This window comes from Salvelinus namaycush, chromosome 11, assembly GCF_016432855.1.
Source record: "Salvelinus namaycush isolate Seneca chromosome 11, SaNama_1.0, whole genome shotgun sequence".
NCBI classification, from domain to species: Eukaryota; Metazoa; Chordata; class Actinopteri; order Salmoniformes; family Salmonidae; genus Salvelinus; species Salvelinus namaycush.
Genome location: NC_052317.1, coordinates 36,307,934 through 36,327,187, shown reverse-complemented (window position 1 = coordinate 36,327,187; position 19,254 = coordinate 36,307,934). Strand labels below are relative to the sequence as shown.

Here is a 19,254-nt window from a genome sequence, read left to right as displayed (position 1 = left end):
ACGAAACTGTTTCGGTTTTCTTATTCTATTCACTTTGTTATTTTTGTATTTTTGTCGTGTTCAGTATTATTAAATATGGACACTTACCACGGACACTTACCACGCTGCGCATTGGTCCGACCTTTCTTACTCCTCGTCAGATGAGGAGGACGAATTCCGTTACACCTTCATGTCTTAAAGTAATGATGGACTTTCGTTTCTCTTTGCTTATTTGAGCTGTTCTTGCCATAATATGGACTTGGTCTTTTACCAAATATGGCTATCTTCTGTATACCCCCCACCTTGTCACAACACAAATTATTGGCTCAAAGGCATTAAGGAATGAAATTCCACAAATGTACCTTTAAGAAGGCACACCTGTTATTTGAAATGCAGTCCAGGTGACTACCTCATGAAGCTGGTTGAGAGAATGCCACGGGTGGGCAAAGCTGTCATCAAGTCAAAGAGTGGCTATTTGAAGAATCTTAAATATAAAAATATAAATATATTTTGATTTGTTTTCCACATTTCTGGTTAGAGGCAGGTGTTAGTCATTGTCTCTGATTGGGAACCATATTTAGGTAGCCTGTTTTCTGTTGTGTTTTGTAGGTGGTTGTTTTCTGTGTCTGTGTGTTCCACACGAAACTGTTTCGGTTTTCTTATTCTATTCACTTTGTGATTCCATATGTGTTATTTCATAGTTGTGATGTCTTCACTATTATTCTACAATGTTGAAAGTAGTAAAAATAAAGAAAAACCCTTGAATGAGTAGGTGTTCTAAAACTTTTGACCGGTAGTGTAGATGGATATTGCTCTGAGAATGAGAGAGAACTGGTGTGTGTGTGTCTGTGTGCGTGCTTGTGTGTATGCATGCCTTTGCGTGTGTGTATTGTGTGTGTGTGGTAGAACAGGAGGTGACGTGGGTTGACATTGCTGTGAGATAAGGTAAGCTAGCTGTAACAGGATTACGGTCTAGTGGATGGATACAGGAGTGGGGAGGTGGACATAACACTCAGGGTCATCAGCTGTTTCAGCTATATATACCAAGGGCAACTCTAAACATTATTGATGCAGTGTGTGTGGGTTTGTGAGTCAATCTGTCCTCCACAGAGGTTATTGTGAAATCATTCAGTAGGAGTGAGGCCAGTGGGGTTGAGTGGTGTTCTGTCAGAACTGAAAAGACTCTGAACTGAACGAGGAACTAGTAGTTTCTCTACAATCACTTTCTTTTACTTTCCATCCCTGTTTGAATCAGGAGAGATCTTCAAACACTATGGAGCAGCACAAGCTTCACACTGTCTTAATATACAGGCAGAATGACTAAGTGTGTAGTGTGTGTGTGTGTGTGTGTGTGTGTGTGTGTGTGTGTGTGTGTGTGTGTGTGTGTGTGTGTGTGTGTGTGTGTGTGCGCGCGCGCGTGCGTGCGTGTGCAGAACAAACTCAATAAAATCAATACAATGTATTTATATAGCACTTTTTAGATCAGCAGACGTCACAAAGTGCTTATTCAGAAACCCAGTCTAAAACCCCAACTAACCTTGAGGAAGGTATCCAGGGATCCATTCTCCATAAATTCTGTGATGATCATCACTGGCTTATCTGAGGACACAAAACAACGCATTCCCATTAATGCACAGAACACAATACATATATACTGGCTTATCTGAGGACACAAAACAATACAGAACACAATACATATATACTGACTTATCTGAGGACACAAAACAATACAGAACACAATACATATATACTGGCTTATCTGAGGACACAAAACAATACAGAACACAATACATATATACTGGCTTATCTGAGGACACAGAACAATACAGAACACAATACATATATACTGGCTTATCTGAGGACACAGAACAATACAGAACACAATACATATATACTGGCTCATCTGTGGACACAGAACAATACAGAACACAATACATATATACTGACTTATCTGAGGACACAAAACAATACAGAACACAATACATATATACTGGCTTATCTGAGGACACAAAACAATACAGAACACAATACATATATACTGGCTTATCTGAGGACACAGAACAATACAGAACACAATACATATATACTGGCTTATCTGAGTACACAGAACAATACAGAACACAATACATATATACTGGCTTATCTGTGGACACAGAACAATACAGAACACAATACATATATACTGGCTTATCTGAGGACACAAAACAATACAGAACACAATACATATATACTGGCTTATCTGAGGACACAGAACAATACAGAACACAATACATATATACTGGCTTATCTGAGTACACAGAACAATACAGAACACAATACATATATACTGGCTTATCTGAGGACACAAAACAATACAGAACACAATACATATATACTGGCTTATCTGAGGACACAGAACAATACAGAACACAATACATATATACTGGCTTATCTGAGGACACAAAACAATACAGAACACAATACATATATACTGGCTTATCTGAGGACACAGAACAATACAGAACACAATACATATATACTGGCTTATCTGAGGACACAGAACAATACAGAACACAATACATATATACTGGCTTATCTGAGGACACAAAACAATACAGAACACAATACATATATACTGGCTTATCTGAGGACACAAAACAATACAGAACACAATACATATATACTGGCTTATCTGAGGACACAAAACAATACAGAACACAATACATATATACTGACTTATCTGAGGACACAAAACAATACAGAACACAATACATATATACTGGCTTATCTGAGGACACAAAACAATACAGAACACAATACATATATACTGGCTTATCTGAGGACACAGAACAATACAGAACACAATACATATATACTGGCTTATCTGAGGACACAGAACAATACAGAACACAATACATATATACTGGCTCATCTGTGGACACAGAACAATACAGAACACAATACATATATACTGACTTATCTGAGGACACAAAACAATACAGAACACAATACATATATACTGGCTTATCTGAGGACACAAAACAATACAGAACACAATACATATATACTGGCTTATCTGAGGACACAGAACAATACAGAACACAATACATATATACTGGCTTATCTGAGTACACAGAACAATACAGAACACAATACATATATACTGGCTTATCTGTGGACACAGAACAATACAGAACACAATACATATATACTGGCTTATCTGAGGACACAAAACAATACAGAACACAATACATATATACTGGCTTATCTGAGGACACAGAACAATACAGAACACAATACATATATACTGGCTTATCTGAGTACACAGAACAATACAGAACACAATACATATATACTGGCTTATCTGAGGACACAAAACAATACAGAACACAATACATATATACTGGCTTATCTGAGGACACAGAACAATACAGAACACAATACATATATACTGGCTTATCTGAGGACACAAAACAATACAGAACACAATACATATATACTGGCTTATCTGAGGACACAGAACAATACAGAACACAATACATATATACTGGCTTATCTGAGGACACAGAACAATACAGAACACAATACATATATACTGGCTTATCTGAGTACACAGAACAATACAGAACACAATACATATATACTGGCTTATCTGTGGACACAGAACAATACAGAACACAATACATATATACTGGCTTATCTGAGGACACAAAACAATACAGAACACAATACATATATACTGGCTTATCTGAGGACACAGAACAATACAGAACACAATACATATATACTGGCTTATCTGAGTACACAGAACAATACAGAACACAATACATATATACTGGCTTATCTGAGGACACAAAACAATACAGAACACAATACATATATACTGGCTTATCTGAGGACACAGAACAATACAGAACACAATACATATATACTGGCTTATCTGAGTACACAGAACAATACAGAACACAATACATATATACTGGCTTATCTGTGGACACAGAACAATACAGAACACAATACATATATACTGGCTTATCTGAGGACACAGAACAATACAGAACACAATACATATATACTGGCTTATCTGAGTACACAGAACCATACAGAACACAATACATATATACTGGCTTATCTGTGGACACAGAACAATACAGAACACAATACATATATACTGGCTCATCTGTGGACACAGAACAATACAGAACACAATACATATATACTGGCTTATCTGAGGACACAAAACAATACAGAACACAATACATATATACTGGCTTATCTGAGGACACAGAACAATACAGAACACAATACATATATACTGGCTTATCTGAGTACACAGAACAATACAGAACACAATACATATATACTGGCTTATCTGTGGACACAGAACAATACAGAACACAATACATATATACTGGCTTATCTGAGGACACAGAACAATACAGAACACAATACATATATACTGGCTTATCTGAGGACACAGAACAATACAGAACACAATACATATATACTGGCTTATCTGTGGACACAGAAAAATACAGAACACAAAACATATATATTGGCTTATCTGAGTACACAGAACAACACAGAACAACACAGAACATAATACATATATACTGGCTTATCTGAGGACACAGAACAACACAGAACACAATACATACATACTGGCTTTTCTGAGGACACAGAAAAATACAGAACAACACAGAACAGAACAACACTCCACATAGATGGGAAGAGAGGAAAGACAGGAGAAGTAAATAGTCACAGCGAGACCAATCTCATTTAGTCTTTCTCCCACCTATATCCCCTCCCTCTCTCTCCCTCCTCTCTCCCTCTCTCTTCCACATCTCTCCCTCTCTCTCTCTTTCTCTCTCTCTCTGGGGTACAGCATGGCATGTCGTCATCATTCACAGTGACAGCTTCTAATCAGGGCCTTCCATAAACACCAGAAGATAATTACTATGGGCCAATCCACAAGTGTGTGTGTGTGTGTGTGTGTGTGTGTGTGTGTGTGTGTGTGTGTGTGTGTGTGTGTGTGTGTGTGTGTGTGTGTGTGTGTGTGTGTGTGTGTGTGTGTGTGTGTGTGTGTGTGTGTGTGTGTGTGAGAGAGATCTCATGAATACTGATCAGCCTTTTGGGGTAAACGGATGGGGTGGGGGGGTATTGAACACCTGTGTGTGTTGAGGGAAGGGGGTAGACAGTGTGATTGATTGCAGGTCTGATTCCCCACCCGGCACCTGGTGGCTTACAAATGATTAACAAAGTGCCCGCACAGTAGTCCCTGTTTCTTTACATGGCCCCCCACAGACGACACCTCCTATAGCCAGAGAAGGGAATGTGGTTCCAATCACACACACACACACACACACACACACACACACACACACACACACACACACACACACACACACACACACACACACACACACACACACACACACACACACACACACACACACACACACACACACGCTGGAAGGAGATGTTAAGTGTCCCTGTGTGTGTGTGTGGCACAGTTTGTAAACACAGCCAATACTACTATACTACTGTGTCAATAGTGATGAATAGGCCACATTTCTCCAATCAGAGATGCTGGGAAGAACCGGGCAGAGATAAGGAGGTTGGAGAGGGAGGGAGATGGAAGGAGAGGGAGGAAAGGAGGAGAGAGGAGACATGGGGAGATGGGAGGAGAGAGAGGAAGAGGGAAGACGAGGGAGGAAAGGAGGAGGGAGGAGATGGATGGAGGAGATGGAAGGAGAGGGAGAAAAGGAGGAGGGAGGAGATGGAAGGAGAGGGAGGAAAGGAGGAGGGAGAAGATGGAAGGAGAGGGAGGAAAGGAGGAGGGAGGAGATGGAATGAGCAGGAGGAAAGGAGGAGGGAGAAGATGGAAGGAGAGGGAGGAAAGGAGGAGGGAGGAGATGGAAGGAGCGTGAGGAAAGGAGGAGGGAGTAGATGGAAGGAGAGGGAGGAAAGGAGGATGGAGGAGATGGAGGGAGATGGGATTCGAGAGAGAAAGAGAGAGAGAGGGAGGAAAGGACGGGAGGAGGAAGTGGGTTGAACAAGGAAGGTGAGAGATGAGGAAGAAAGAGGAGGAGATGTGGGGGAGGTGTGAAACAGGGTAAGAGAGGTGAGGAAAGACAGGTGAAGATTGAAAGAGGAGGGAGAAGGGTGAGATTGGGGTGAGAGTGGAGAGGTTATGGGGGAGAATATGGTTGTCAGGGGAGAAGGGCAGGGGAGAGAAATACAGAATAAAATAAGTGAGAGGTAGGTGAGGATGGAGAGGGGGAGGAGGGAGAGGGGGAGAGGGGAGGAGGGAGAGAAGGAAGACAGGGGGAAGGAGAGGGGGAGGAAGGGGAAGGAGAGGAGGCAGAGGGAAGGCGCGAGAGGAGGGAGAGGGAAGGAGGGAGAGGAGGGAGAGGGGAGGTGTAAGAGGGGGTGGAGGGAGAGGGGGGGGAGGAGGGAGAGGGGGTGGAAAGGCTAGATGGGTTGTCAGGGGAGGTCAGTAACATCACTGGGGAGCCCTACAGCTCTATACTGGGTAAAGGCGGTGATACATCACCCTAAATGAAATCACTATCTCACTGAGATAAATGCCACACAAAACACACACACACACACACACACACACACACACTGATAAATGCCTATCCTCACCCCCAGCAGAGGAAAATCCAATTCCCTTTCACTTTGATCCCTTAGACTAATGTGGCTGTCAGACAGGACACTGCCACCAGAGACTTGGCCAGAGGGTGTGTGTGTATCGACTGCAGGGCGGGCATCTGAGTGTGTGTGTCATGTGACTGCTCTATCGTAAGGGACAGATGAAAGGCTCTGTGGGATTGATCCGTGCCAAAATAGAGGTCTGACAGCTAACAGCCCGTCCCCCTGACCTAACAGATAGACAGACACATGTGTGTATGTGTGAGATTGACAGACGAATGGACAAATTAACTGACAGGCAGACAGACAGACACAGACATGCAGACAGACATGCAGACAGACATGCAGACAGACATGCAGACAGACATGTAGACAGACAGACAGACAGACAGACAGACAGACAGACAGACAGACAGACAGACAGACAGACAGACAGACAGACAGACAGACAGACAGACAGACAGACAGACAGACAGACAGACAGACAGACAGACAGACAGACAGACTACTGTGATACAACTGGGGAGCTCAAGGTTTGAGGAAAATACAAGAAAGAATGTTCTTGAATAAAGGTGTGTGTGCAAACGTAAAGAGCTTCCCTAACTACAAATATAATGGGATGAGTGTTTCATTGTGGTTCCCAGCTCTGACCGCTGTGAAACCCTTGAGAAAACTTCACTGTTCAGTTGACTAGTCCGGTCCTTCATTCATTATCCTATTGGTCTATAATTCCTCTGCTTTCTGAAGGGTTCATCTGGACTCCTGCCATGGAGAATCCCAGGAGGTTAACACCAACTCCCAGGGGGTTAACTTCTTGAGAATATAGGGGGTGCTGTTTCGACTTAGCGAAAATTGGTCTCCAAATTAAACTGCCTAGTACTCAATTCTTGCTCGTACAATATGCATATTATTATTATTATTGGATAGAAAACACTCTCTAGTTTCTATAACCGTTGGAATTATGTCTCTGAGTGAAACAGAACTCATTCTACAGCACTTTTCCTGACAGGGAGTGAGATTTCAGAAATCTTGGCCCCTGTTCCCAGGTCAGTTTTAAGGTCCCTGTGAATGCTATGGGGATACAAACACTGCCTACGCCTTCCTCTAGATGTCAGTAAGTGGTGACAATTTGAATGGAGTCGATTGCGCAATCGGGGACTGTATAAAAGACCAAAGGGCGGAAGTACATTTCTTTTCCTCCCTGCGCCTGACGCACGATGGACGTCGGACTGGCCTCCTTCCAAGCTTTGGTTTAGCCAGTAATATATCTCCGGTCATGTTTTTACTCGTTATAGGTGTTAAAAACATCATAAGGTAGTTAATTTAAACCGTTTTATAGCAATTTATATCCGTTTAGTGCGATTTTCTGGCATTTCTTTGTGACGCACTTCCAAGAGCTGGGCACTTTTCCAGTACATGCCGAACGTTAGTGGCCATTTCGACAGGACAAGAGGACATCTTTCGACCAAAAGACGATTAGACCGGAGAAAGGATACATTGCCCAAGATTCTGATGGAAGCTCAGCTCATAGTAAGAACTATTTATGATGATAAATCGTTGTTCTGTTGAAAAATGTTAAACGCATATATCGCCATTTTTTTTTGTGTAGCTTCGCTTTGGCGCACCCTGTATTGCACAGTAAGGATAATTTTAGAAATGTAATTCAGCGATTGCATTAAGAACTAATTTGTCTTTCAATTGCTGTCCAACTTGTATTTTTTTAGTCAAGTTTATGAATAGTTTTCGATAAAAATAGGTGTCTTTCCAAGATGGCGCCGGGCAGATTGCTTGAGTAGTTGGACAGTATTTCCATTGTGTAAGCACGATTTGTGCCGCTAAATATGCACATTTTCGATCAAACTCTATATGGATTGTGTAATATGATGTTACAGGAGTGTCATCTGAAGAATTCTGAGAAGGTTAGTGAAAAAATTTATATATTTTGGTGATGATAACGCTATCGCTCTTTTTGCCTTGAATCAATGCTCGGGTAACGTTTGCACATGTGGTATGCTAATATAACGATTTATTGTGTTTTCGCTGTAAAACACTTAGAAAATCTGAAATATTGTCTGAATTCACAAGATCTGTGTCTTTCCATTGCTGTGCGCTGTGTATTTTTAAGAAATGTTTTATGATGAGTAAATTGGTAATACACGTTGCTCTCTGTAGTAATTCTAGTCGCTTTGGGGAGATTTGTGATGGTGGCTGCAATGGCAAACTAGGATTTATACCTGAAATATGCACATTTTTCTAACAAAACCTATGCTATACAATAAATATGTTATCAGACTGTCATCTGATGAGGTTTTTTCTTGGTTAGTGGCTATCAATATCTTTATTTGGCCGAATTTGTGATAGCTACTGATGCAGTAAGAAAATGGTGGAGTAAAAAAAAGTTGTCTTTTGCTAACGTGGTTAGCTAATAGATTTACATATTGTGTCTTCCCTGTAAAACATTTTAAAAATCAGAAATGATGGCTTTATTCACAAGATCTGTATCTTTCATTTGGTGTCTTGGACTTGTGATTTCATGAACATTTTATTTTATGATATCCCTGTAACTTTAGGCTAGGCTATGCTAGTCAGCTTTTGTGATGGGGGGGATCCCGGATCCGGGTTAGGTAGGCGTTAGAGGTTAACTGGAGATTGTTACCTGCATATAGATTAAGATAGAGGGTTTTTAACTAAAATATGAATACTATGTGTGAGAGCATATGGATCTCTCTTCGTACGGCTGGAGGAGCATAAAGAGAGAGACAGAAACACATCAAATCTCCCATAAATTCACCACACAAAGAGTGTTTAAACTAACATTATTCTCCAAACAAAGGAGAGCCTCCAAATGCATAACTACTTTACCAAAATACAGGATAACAGATTAGGGGAGAGAATAGAGCAGGCCTTAACCAGGTGCTGAGAGAGAACATATTAGATAGATAGCCGGCAGATGAGATGACGAGGTGTACCTAATTGTAGGTTTTCCAGATGAGCCGATTGCCGCAGCGATTGTGTGAGGCTTATAAAGAAAGGATAAAGAGATAAAAGGACAGATGGAGAGAGATAGGGAGAGCGCATGCAGCACTTTTCTGATTCACGGAGAAAAGGTCAATTTCCTCTCTCGTTCTCTTTGTGTGCAGCAATCTCATTTGCATAACAATGACAGCAATCACAGAAAGACAGGCAGGCTGTTATTAGAATACCAGGACAGCAGGACAGAAGGCTCTCTTTAGAATACCAGGAGAACAGGAGAGAAGGCTCTCATTAGAATACCAGGACAGCAGGATAGAAGGCTCTCATTAGAATACCAGGACAGCAGGATAGAAGGCTCTCATTAGAATACCAGGACAGCAGGATAGAAGGCTCTCATTAGAATACCAGGACAGCAGGATAGAAGGCTCTCATTAGAATACCAGGACAGCAGGATAGAAGGCTCTCTTTAGAATACCACGAGAACAGGATAGAAGGCTCTCATTAGAATACCAGGACAGCAGGACAGAAGGCTCTCTTTAGAATACCAGGACAGCAGGATAGAAGGCTCTCATTAGAATACCAGGACAGCAGGATAGAAGGCTCTCTTTAGAATACCAGGAGAACAGGAGAGAAGGCTCTCATTAGAATACCAGGACAGCAGGATAGAAGGCTCTCATTAGAATACCAGGACAGCAGGATAGAAGGCTCTCATTAGAATACCAGGACAGCAGGATAGAAGGCTCTCGTTAGAATACCAGGACAGCAGGACAGAAGGCTCTCTTTAGAATACCAGGACAGCAGGATAGAAGGCTCTTATTAGAATACCAGGACAGCAGGATAGAAGGCTCTCATTAGAATACCAGGACAGCAGGATAGAAGGCTCTCATTAGAATACCAGGACAGCGGGATAGAAGGCTCTTATTAGAATACCAGGACAGCAGGATAGAAGGCTCTCTTTAGAATACCAGGACAGCAGGATAGAAGGCTCTCATTAGAATACCAGGACAGCGGGATAGAAGGCTCTTATTAGAATACCAGGACAGCAGGATAGAAGGCTCTCATTAGAATACCAGGACAGCAGGATAGAAGGCTCTCTTTAGAATACCAGGGCAGCAGGATAGAAGGTTCGCATTAGAATACCAGGAGAACAGGAGAGAAGGCTCTCATTAGAATACCAGGACAGCAGGATAGAAGGCTCTCATTAGAATACCAGGACAGCGGGATAGAAGGCTCTTATTAGAATACCAGGACAGCAGGACAGAAGGCTCTCATTAGAATACCAGGAGAACAGGAGAGAAGGCTCTCATTAGAATACCAGGAGAACAGGAGAGAAGGCTCTCATTAGAATACCAGGACAGCAGGATAGAAGGCTCTCTTTAGAATACCAGGACAGCGGGATAGAAGGCTCTTATTAGAAAACCAGGACAGCAGGATAGAAGGTTCTCATTAGAATACCAGGACAGCAGGATAGAAGGCTCTTATTAGAATACCAGGACAGCAGGATAGAAGGCTCTCATTAGAATACCAGGACAGCAGGATAGAAGGTTCTCATTAGAATACCAGGAGAAAAGGATAGAAGGCTCTTATTAGAATACCAGGACAGCAGGATAGAAGGCTCTCATTAGAATACCAGGACATCAGGATAGAATGCTCTCATTATAATACCAGGACATCAGGATAGAAGGTTCGCATTAGAATACCAGGACATCAGGATAGAAGGCTCTCATTAGAATACCAGGACAGCAGGATAGAAGGCTCTCATTAGAATACCAGGACAGCAGGATAGAAGGCTCTCATTAGAATACCAGGACAGCAGGATAGAAGGCTCTCATTAGAATACCAGGACAGCAGGATAGAAGGCTCTCATTAGAATACCAGGACAGCAGGATAGAAGGCTCTCATTAGAATACCAGGACAGCAGGATAGAAGGCTCTCTTTAGAATACCAGGAGAACAGGAGAGAAGGCTCTCATTAGAATACCAGGACAGCAGGATAGAAGGCTCTCATTAGAATACCAGGACAGCAGGATAGAAGGCTCTCATTAGAATACCAGGACAGCAGGATAGAAGGCTCTCATTAGAATACCAGGACAGAAGGCTCTCTTTAGAATACCAGGACAGCAGGATAGAAGGCTCTTATTAGAATACCAGGACAGCAGGATAGAAGGCTCTCTTTAGAATACCAGGACAGCAGGATAGAAGGCTCTCATTAGAATACCAGGACAGCGGGATAGAAGGCTCTTATTAGAATACCAGGACAGCAGGATAGAAGGCTCTCTTTAGAATACCAGGACAGCAGGATAGAAGGCTCTCATTAGAATACCAGGACAGCGGGATAGAAGGCTCTTATTAGAATACCAGGACAGCAGGATAGAAGGCTCTCATTAGAATACCAGGACAGCAGGATAGAAGGCTCTCTTTAGAATACCAGGACAGCAGGATAGAAGGTTCGCATTAGAATACCAGGAGAACAGTAGAGAAGGCTCTCATTAGAATACCAGGACAGCAGGATAGAAGGCTCTCATTAGAATACCAGGACAGCGGGATAGAAGGCTCTTATTAGAATACCAGGACAGCAGGATAGAAGGCTCTCATTAGAATACCAGGAGAACAGGAGAGAAGGCTCTCATTAGAATACCAGGAGAACAGGAGAGAAGGCTCTCATTAGAATACCAGGACAGCAGGATAGAAGGCTCTCTTTAGAATACCAGGACAGCGGGATAGAAGGCTCTTATTAGAATACCAGGACAGCAGGATAGAAGGTTCTCATTAGAATACCAGGACAGCAGAATAGAAGGCTCGTATTAGAATACCAGGACAGAAGGATAGAAGGCTCTCATTAGAATATCAGGACAGCAGGATAGAAGGTTCTGATTAGAATACCAGGACAGCAGGATAGAAGGCTCTTATTAGAATACCAGGACAGCAGGATAGAAGGCTCTCATTAGAATACCAGGACATCAGGATAGAATGCTCTCATTATAATACCAGGACATCAGGATAGAAGGTTCGCATTAGAATACCAGGACATCAGGATAGAAGGCTCTTATTAGAATACCAGGACAGCAGGATAGAAGGCTCTCATTAGAATACCAGGACATCAGGATAGAATGCTCTCATTATAATACCAGGACATCAGGATAGAAGGCTCTCATTAGAATACCAGGACATCAGGATAGAATGCTCTCATTATAATACCAGGACATCAGGATAGAATGCTCTCATTATAATACCAGGACATCAGGATAGAAGGTTCGCATTAGAATACCAGGACAGCAGGATAGAAGGCTCTTATTAGAATACCAGGACAGCAGGATAGAAGGCTCTCATTAGAATACCAGGACAGCAGGATAGAAAGTTCTCATTAGAATACCAGGAGAAAAGGATAGAAGGCTCTTATTAGAATACCAGGACAGCAGGATAGAAGGCTCTCATTAGAATACCAGGACAGCAGGATAGAAGGCTCTCATTAGAATACCAGGACAGCAGGATAGAAGGCTCTCATTAGAATACCAGGACAGCAGGATAGAAGGCTCTTATTAGACTACCAGGACAGCAAGTTAGAAGGCTCTCATTAGAATACCAGGATAGCAGGATAGAAGGCTCTCATTAGAATACCAGGACAGCAGGATAGAAGGTTCTCATTAGAATACCAGGAGAAAAGGATAGACGGCTCTTATTAGAATACCAGGACAGCAGGATAGAAGGTTCTCATTAGAATACCAGGAGAAAAGGATAGACGGCTCTTATTAGAATACCAGGAGAACAGGATAGAAGGCTCTCTTTAGAATACCAGGACAGCAGGATAGAAGGCTCTCATTAGAATACCAGGACAGCAGGATAGAAGGCTCTCATTAGAATACCAGGACATCAGGATAGAAGGCTCTCTTTAGAATACCAGGACAGCAGGATAGAAGGCTCTCATTAGAATACCAGGACATCAGGATAGAAGGCTCTCTTTAGAATACCAGGACAGCAGGATAGAAGGCTCTCATTAGAATACCAGGACAGCAGGATAGAAGGCTCTCATTAGAATACCAGGACAGCAGGATAGAAGGTTCGCATTAGAATACCAGGACAGCAGGATAGAAGGCTCTCATTAGAATACCAGGACAGCAGGATAGAAGGCTCTCATTAGAATACCAGGACAGCAGGATAGAAGGCTCTCATTAGAATACCAGGACAGCAGGATAGAAGGCTCTCATTAGAATACCAGGACAGCAGGATAGAAGGCTCTCATTAGAATACCAGGACAGCAGGATAGAAGGCTCTCTTTAGAATACCAGGAGAACAGGAGAGAAGGCTCTCATTAGAATACCAGGACAGCAGGATAGAAGGCTCTCATTAGAATACCAGGACAGCAGGATAGAAGGCTCTCATTAGAATACCAGGACAGCAGGATAGAAGGCTCTCATTAGAATACCAGGACAGAAGGCTCTCTTTAGAATACCAGGACAGCAGGATAGAAGGCTCTTATTAGAATACCAGGACAGCAGGATAGAAGGCTCTCTTTAGAATACCAGGACAGCAGGATAGAAGGCTCTCATTAGAATACCAGGACAGCGGGATAGAAGGCTCTTATTAGAATACCAGGACAGCAGGATAGAAGGCTCTCTTTAGAATACCAGGACAGCAGGATAGAAGGCTCTCATTAGAATACCAGGACAGCGGGATAGAAGGCTCTTATTAGAATACCAGGACAGCAGGATAGAAGGCTCTCATTAGAATACCAGGACAGCAGGATAGAAGGCTCTCTTTAGAATACCAGGACAGCAGGATAGAAGGTTCGCATTAGAATACCAGGAGAACAGTAGAGAAGGCTCTCATTAGAATACCAGGACAGCAGGATAGAAGGCTCTCATTAGAATACCAGGACAGCGGGATAGAAGGCTCTTATTAGAATACCAGGACAGCAGGATAGAAGGCTCTCATTAGAATACCAGGAGAACAGGAGAGAAGGCTCTCATTAGAATACCAGGAGAACAGGAGAGAAGGCTCTCATTAGAATACCAGGACAGCAGGATAGAAGGCTCTCTTTAGAATACCAGGACAGCGGGATAGAAGGCTCTTATTAGAATACCAGGACAGCAGGATAGAAGGTTCTCATTAGAATACCAGGACAGCAGAATAGAAGGCTCGTATTAGAATACCAGGACAGAAGGATAGAAGGCTCTCATTAGAATATCAGGACAGCAGGATAGAAGGTTCTGATTAGAATACCAGGACAGCAGGATAGAAGGCTCTTATTAGAATACCAGGACAGCAGGATAGAAGGCTCTCATTAGAATACCAGGACATCAGGATAGAATGCTCTAATTATAATACCAGGACATCAGGATAGAAGGTTCGCATTAGAATACCAGGACATCAGGATAGAAGGCTCTTATTAGAATACCAGGACAGCAGGATAGAAGGCTCTCATTAGAATACCAGGACATCAGGATAGAATGCTCTCATTATAATACCAGGACATCAGGATAGAAGGCTCTCATTAGAATACCAGGACATCAGGATAGAATGCTCTCATTATAATACCAGGACATCAGGATAGAATGCTCTCATTATAATACCAGGACATCAGGATAGAAGGTTCGCATTAGAATACCAGGACAGCAGGATAGAAGGCTCTTATTAGAATACCAGGACAGCAGGATAGAAGGCTCTCATTAGAATACCAGGACAGCAGGATAGAAAGTTCTCATTAGAATACCAGGAGAAAAGGATAGAAGGCTCTTATTAGAATACCAGGACAGCAGGATAGAAGGCTCTCATTAGAATACCAGGACAGCAGGATAGAAGGCTCTCATTAGAATACCAGGACAGCAGGATAGAAGGCTCTCATTAGAATACCAGGACAGCAGGATAGAAGGCTCTTATTAGACTACCAGGACAGCAAGTTAGAAGGCTCTCATTAGAATACCAGGATAGCAGGATAGAAGGCTCTCATTAGAATACCAGGACAGCAGGATAGAAGGTTCTCATTAGAATACCAGGAGAAAAGGATAGACGGCTCTTATTAGAATACCAGGACAGCAGGATAGAAGGTTCTCATTAGAATACCAGGAGAAAAGGATAGACGGCTCTTATTAGAATACCAGGAGAACAGGATAGAAGGCTCTCTTTAGAATACCAGGACAGCAGGATAGAAGGCTCTCATTAGAATACCAGGACAGCAGGATAGAAGGCTCTCATTAGAATACCAGGACATCAGGATAGAAGGCTCTCTTTAGAATACCAGGACAGCAGGATAGAAGGCTCTCATTAGAATACCAGGACATCAGGATAGAAGGCTCTCTTTAGAATACCAGGACAGCAGGATAGAAGGCTCTCATTAGAATACCAGGACAGCAGGATAGAAGGCTCTCATTAGAATACCAGGACAGCAGGATAGAAGGTTCGCATTAGAATACCAGGACATCAGGATAGAAGGCTCTTATTAGAATATCAGGACAGCAAGATAGAAGGCTCTCATTAGAATACCAGAACAGCAGGATAGAAGGCTCTCATTAGAATACCAGGACATCAGGATAGAAGGCTCTCATTAGAATACCAGGAGAACAGGATAGAAGGCTCTTATTAGAATACCAGGAGAACAGGAGAGAAGGCTCTCATTAGAATACCAGAACAGCAGGATAGAAGGCTCTCTTTAGAATACCAGGACAGCGGGATAGAAGGCTCTTATTAGAATACCAGGACAGCAGGATAGAAGGTTCTCATTAGAATACCAGGACAGCAGAATAGAAGGCTCGTATTAGAATACCAGGACAGAAGGATAGAAGGCTCTCATTAGAATATCAGGACAGCAGGATAGAAGGTTCTGATTAGAATACCAGGACAGCAGGATAGAAGGCTCTTATTAGAATACCAGGACAGCAGGATAGAAGGCTCTCATTAGAATACCAGGACATCAGGATAGAATGCTCTAATTATAATACCAGGACATCAGGATAGAAGGTTCGCATTAGAATACCAGGACATCAGGATAGAAGGCTCTTATTAGAATACCAGGACAGCAGGATAGAAGGCTCTCATTAGAATACCAGGACATCAGGATAGAATGCTCTCATTATAATACCAGGACATCAGGATAGAAGGCTCTCATTAGAATACCAGGACATCAGGATAGAATGCTCTCATTATAATACCAGGACATCAGGATAGAATGCTCTCATTATAATACCAGGACATCAGGATAGAAGGTTCGCATTAGAATACCAGGACAGCAGGATAGAAGGCTCTTATTAGAATACCAGGACAGCAGGATAGAAGGCTCTCATTAGAATACCAGGACAGCAGGATAGAAAGTTCTCATTAGAATACCAGGAGAAAAGGATAGAAGGCTCTTATTAGAATACCAGGACAGCAGGATAGAAGGCTCTCATTAGAATACCAGGACAGCAGGATAGAAGGCTCTCATTAGAATACCAGGACAGCAGGATAGAAGGCTCTCATTAGAATACCAGGACAGCAGGATAGAAGGCTCTTATTAGACTACCAGGACAGCAAGTTAGAAGGCTCTCATTAGAATACCAGGATAGCAGGATAGAAGGCTCTCATTAGAATACCAGGACAGCAGGATAGAAGGTTCTCATTAGAATACCAGGAGAAAAGGATAGACGGCTCTTATTAGAATACCAGGACAGCAGGATAGAAGGTTCTCATTAGAATACCAGGAGAAAAGGATAGACGGCTCTTATTAGAATACCAGGAGAACAGGATAGAAGGCTCTCTTTAGAATACCAGGACAGCAGGATAGAAGGCTCTCATTAGAATACCAGGACAGCAGGATAGAAGGCTCTCATTAGAATACCAGGACATCAGGATAGAAGGCTCTCTTTAGAATACCAGGACAGCAGGATAGAAGGCTCTCATTAGAATACCAGGACATCAGGATAGAAGGCTCTCTTTAGAATACCAGGACAGCAGGATAGAAGGCTCTCATTAGAATACCAGGACAGCAGGATAGAAGGCTCTCATTAGAATACCAGGACAGCAGGATAGAAGGTTCGCATTAGAATACCAGGACATCAGGATAGAAGGCTCTTATTAGAATATCAGGACAGCAAGATAGAAGGCTCTCATTAGAATACCAGAACAGCAGGATAGAAGGCTCTCATTAGAATACCAGGACATCAGGATAGAAGGCTCTCATTAGAATACCAGGAGAACAGGATAGAAGGCTCTTATTAGAATACCAGGAGAACAGGAGAGAAGGCTCTCATTAGAATACCAGGACATCAGGATAGAAGGCTCTCATTAGAATACCAGGACAGCAAGATAGAAGGCTCTCATTAGAATACCAGAAAAGCAGGATAGAAGGCTCTCATTAGAATACCAGGACAGCAGGATAGAAGGCACCCATTACAATACCAGGACAAAAGGATAGAAGGCTCTCATTAGAATACCAGGAGAACAGGATAGAAGGCTCTCATTAGAATACCAGGACAGCAGGATAGAAGGCTCTCATTAGAATACCAGGACAGCAGGATAGAAGGCTCTCATTAGACTACCAGGACAGCGGGATAGAAGGCTCTCATTAGAATACCAGGACAGCGGGATAGAAGGCTCTTATTAGAATACCAGGACAGCAGGATAGAATGTTCTCATTAGAATACCAGGACATCAGGATAGAATGCTCTCATTATAATACCAGGACATCAGGATAGAAGGCTCTTATTAGAATACCAGGACATCAGGATAGAATGTTCTCATTAGAATACCAGGACATCAGGATAGAATGCTCTCATTAGAATACCAGGACAGCAGGAAAGAAGGCTCTCATTAGAATACCAGGACAGCAAGATAGAAGGCTCTCATTAGAATACCAGAACAGCAGGATAGAAGGCTCTCATTAGAATACCAGGACAGCAAGAAAGAAGGCTCTCATTAGAATACCAGAACAGCGGGATAGAAGGCTCTCATTAGAATACCAGGAGAACAGGATAGAAGGCTCTCATTAAAATACCAGGACAGCAGGAAAGAAGGCTCTTATTAGAATACCAGGAGAGCGGGATGGAAGGCTCTCATTAGAATACCAAGACAGCAGGATAGAAGGCTCTCATTAGAATACCAGGAGAACTGGATAATTGGCTCTTATTAGAATACCAGGACATCAGGATAGAAGGCTCTCATTATAATACCAGGAAAGCAGGATAGAAGGTTCTCATTAGAATACCAGGACATCAGGATAGAAGGCTCTCATTAGAATACCAGTACAGCAAGATAGAAGTCTCTCATTAGAATACCAGGAGAACTGGATAATTGGCTCTTATTAGAATACCAGGACATCAGGATAGAAGGCTCTCATTATAATACCAGGACAGCAGGACAGAAGGCTCTCATTAGAATACCAGGACATCAGGATAGAAGGCTCTTATTAGAATACCAGGAGAACAGGATAGAAGGCTCTTATTAGAATACCAGGACATCAGGATAGAAGGCTCTCATTATAATACCAGGAAAGCAGGATAGAAGGTTCTCATTAGAATACCAGGACATCAGGATAGAAGGCTCTCATTAGAATACCAGGACAGCAAGATAGAAGTCTCTCATTAGAATACCAGGACAGCAGGACAGAAGGCTCTCATTAGAATACCAGGACATCAGGATAGAAGGCTCTTATTAGAATACCAGGAGAACAGGATAGAAGGCTCTCATTAGAATACCA

General features: G+C 42.4%; 1 protein-coding gene across 1 annotated transcript in view; it reads right to left on the bottom strand.

Annotated features, from left to right (window-relative positions):
- The window catches only part of LOC120055648 (ephrin type-A receptor 3-like), a 198,252-nt gene that overhangs the window by 19,821 nt on the left and 159,177 nt on the right, over window positions 1-19,254 (bottom strand). The window contains exon 13 of the mRNA XM_039003538.1: window positions 1,517-1,578. Within this exon, the coding sequence (XP_038859466.1) occupies window positions 1,517-1,578 (62 nt within the window). The remainder of the gene's footprint in view (window positions 1-1,516; window positions 1,579-19,254) is intronic.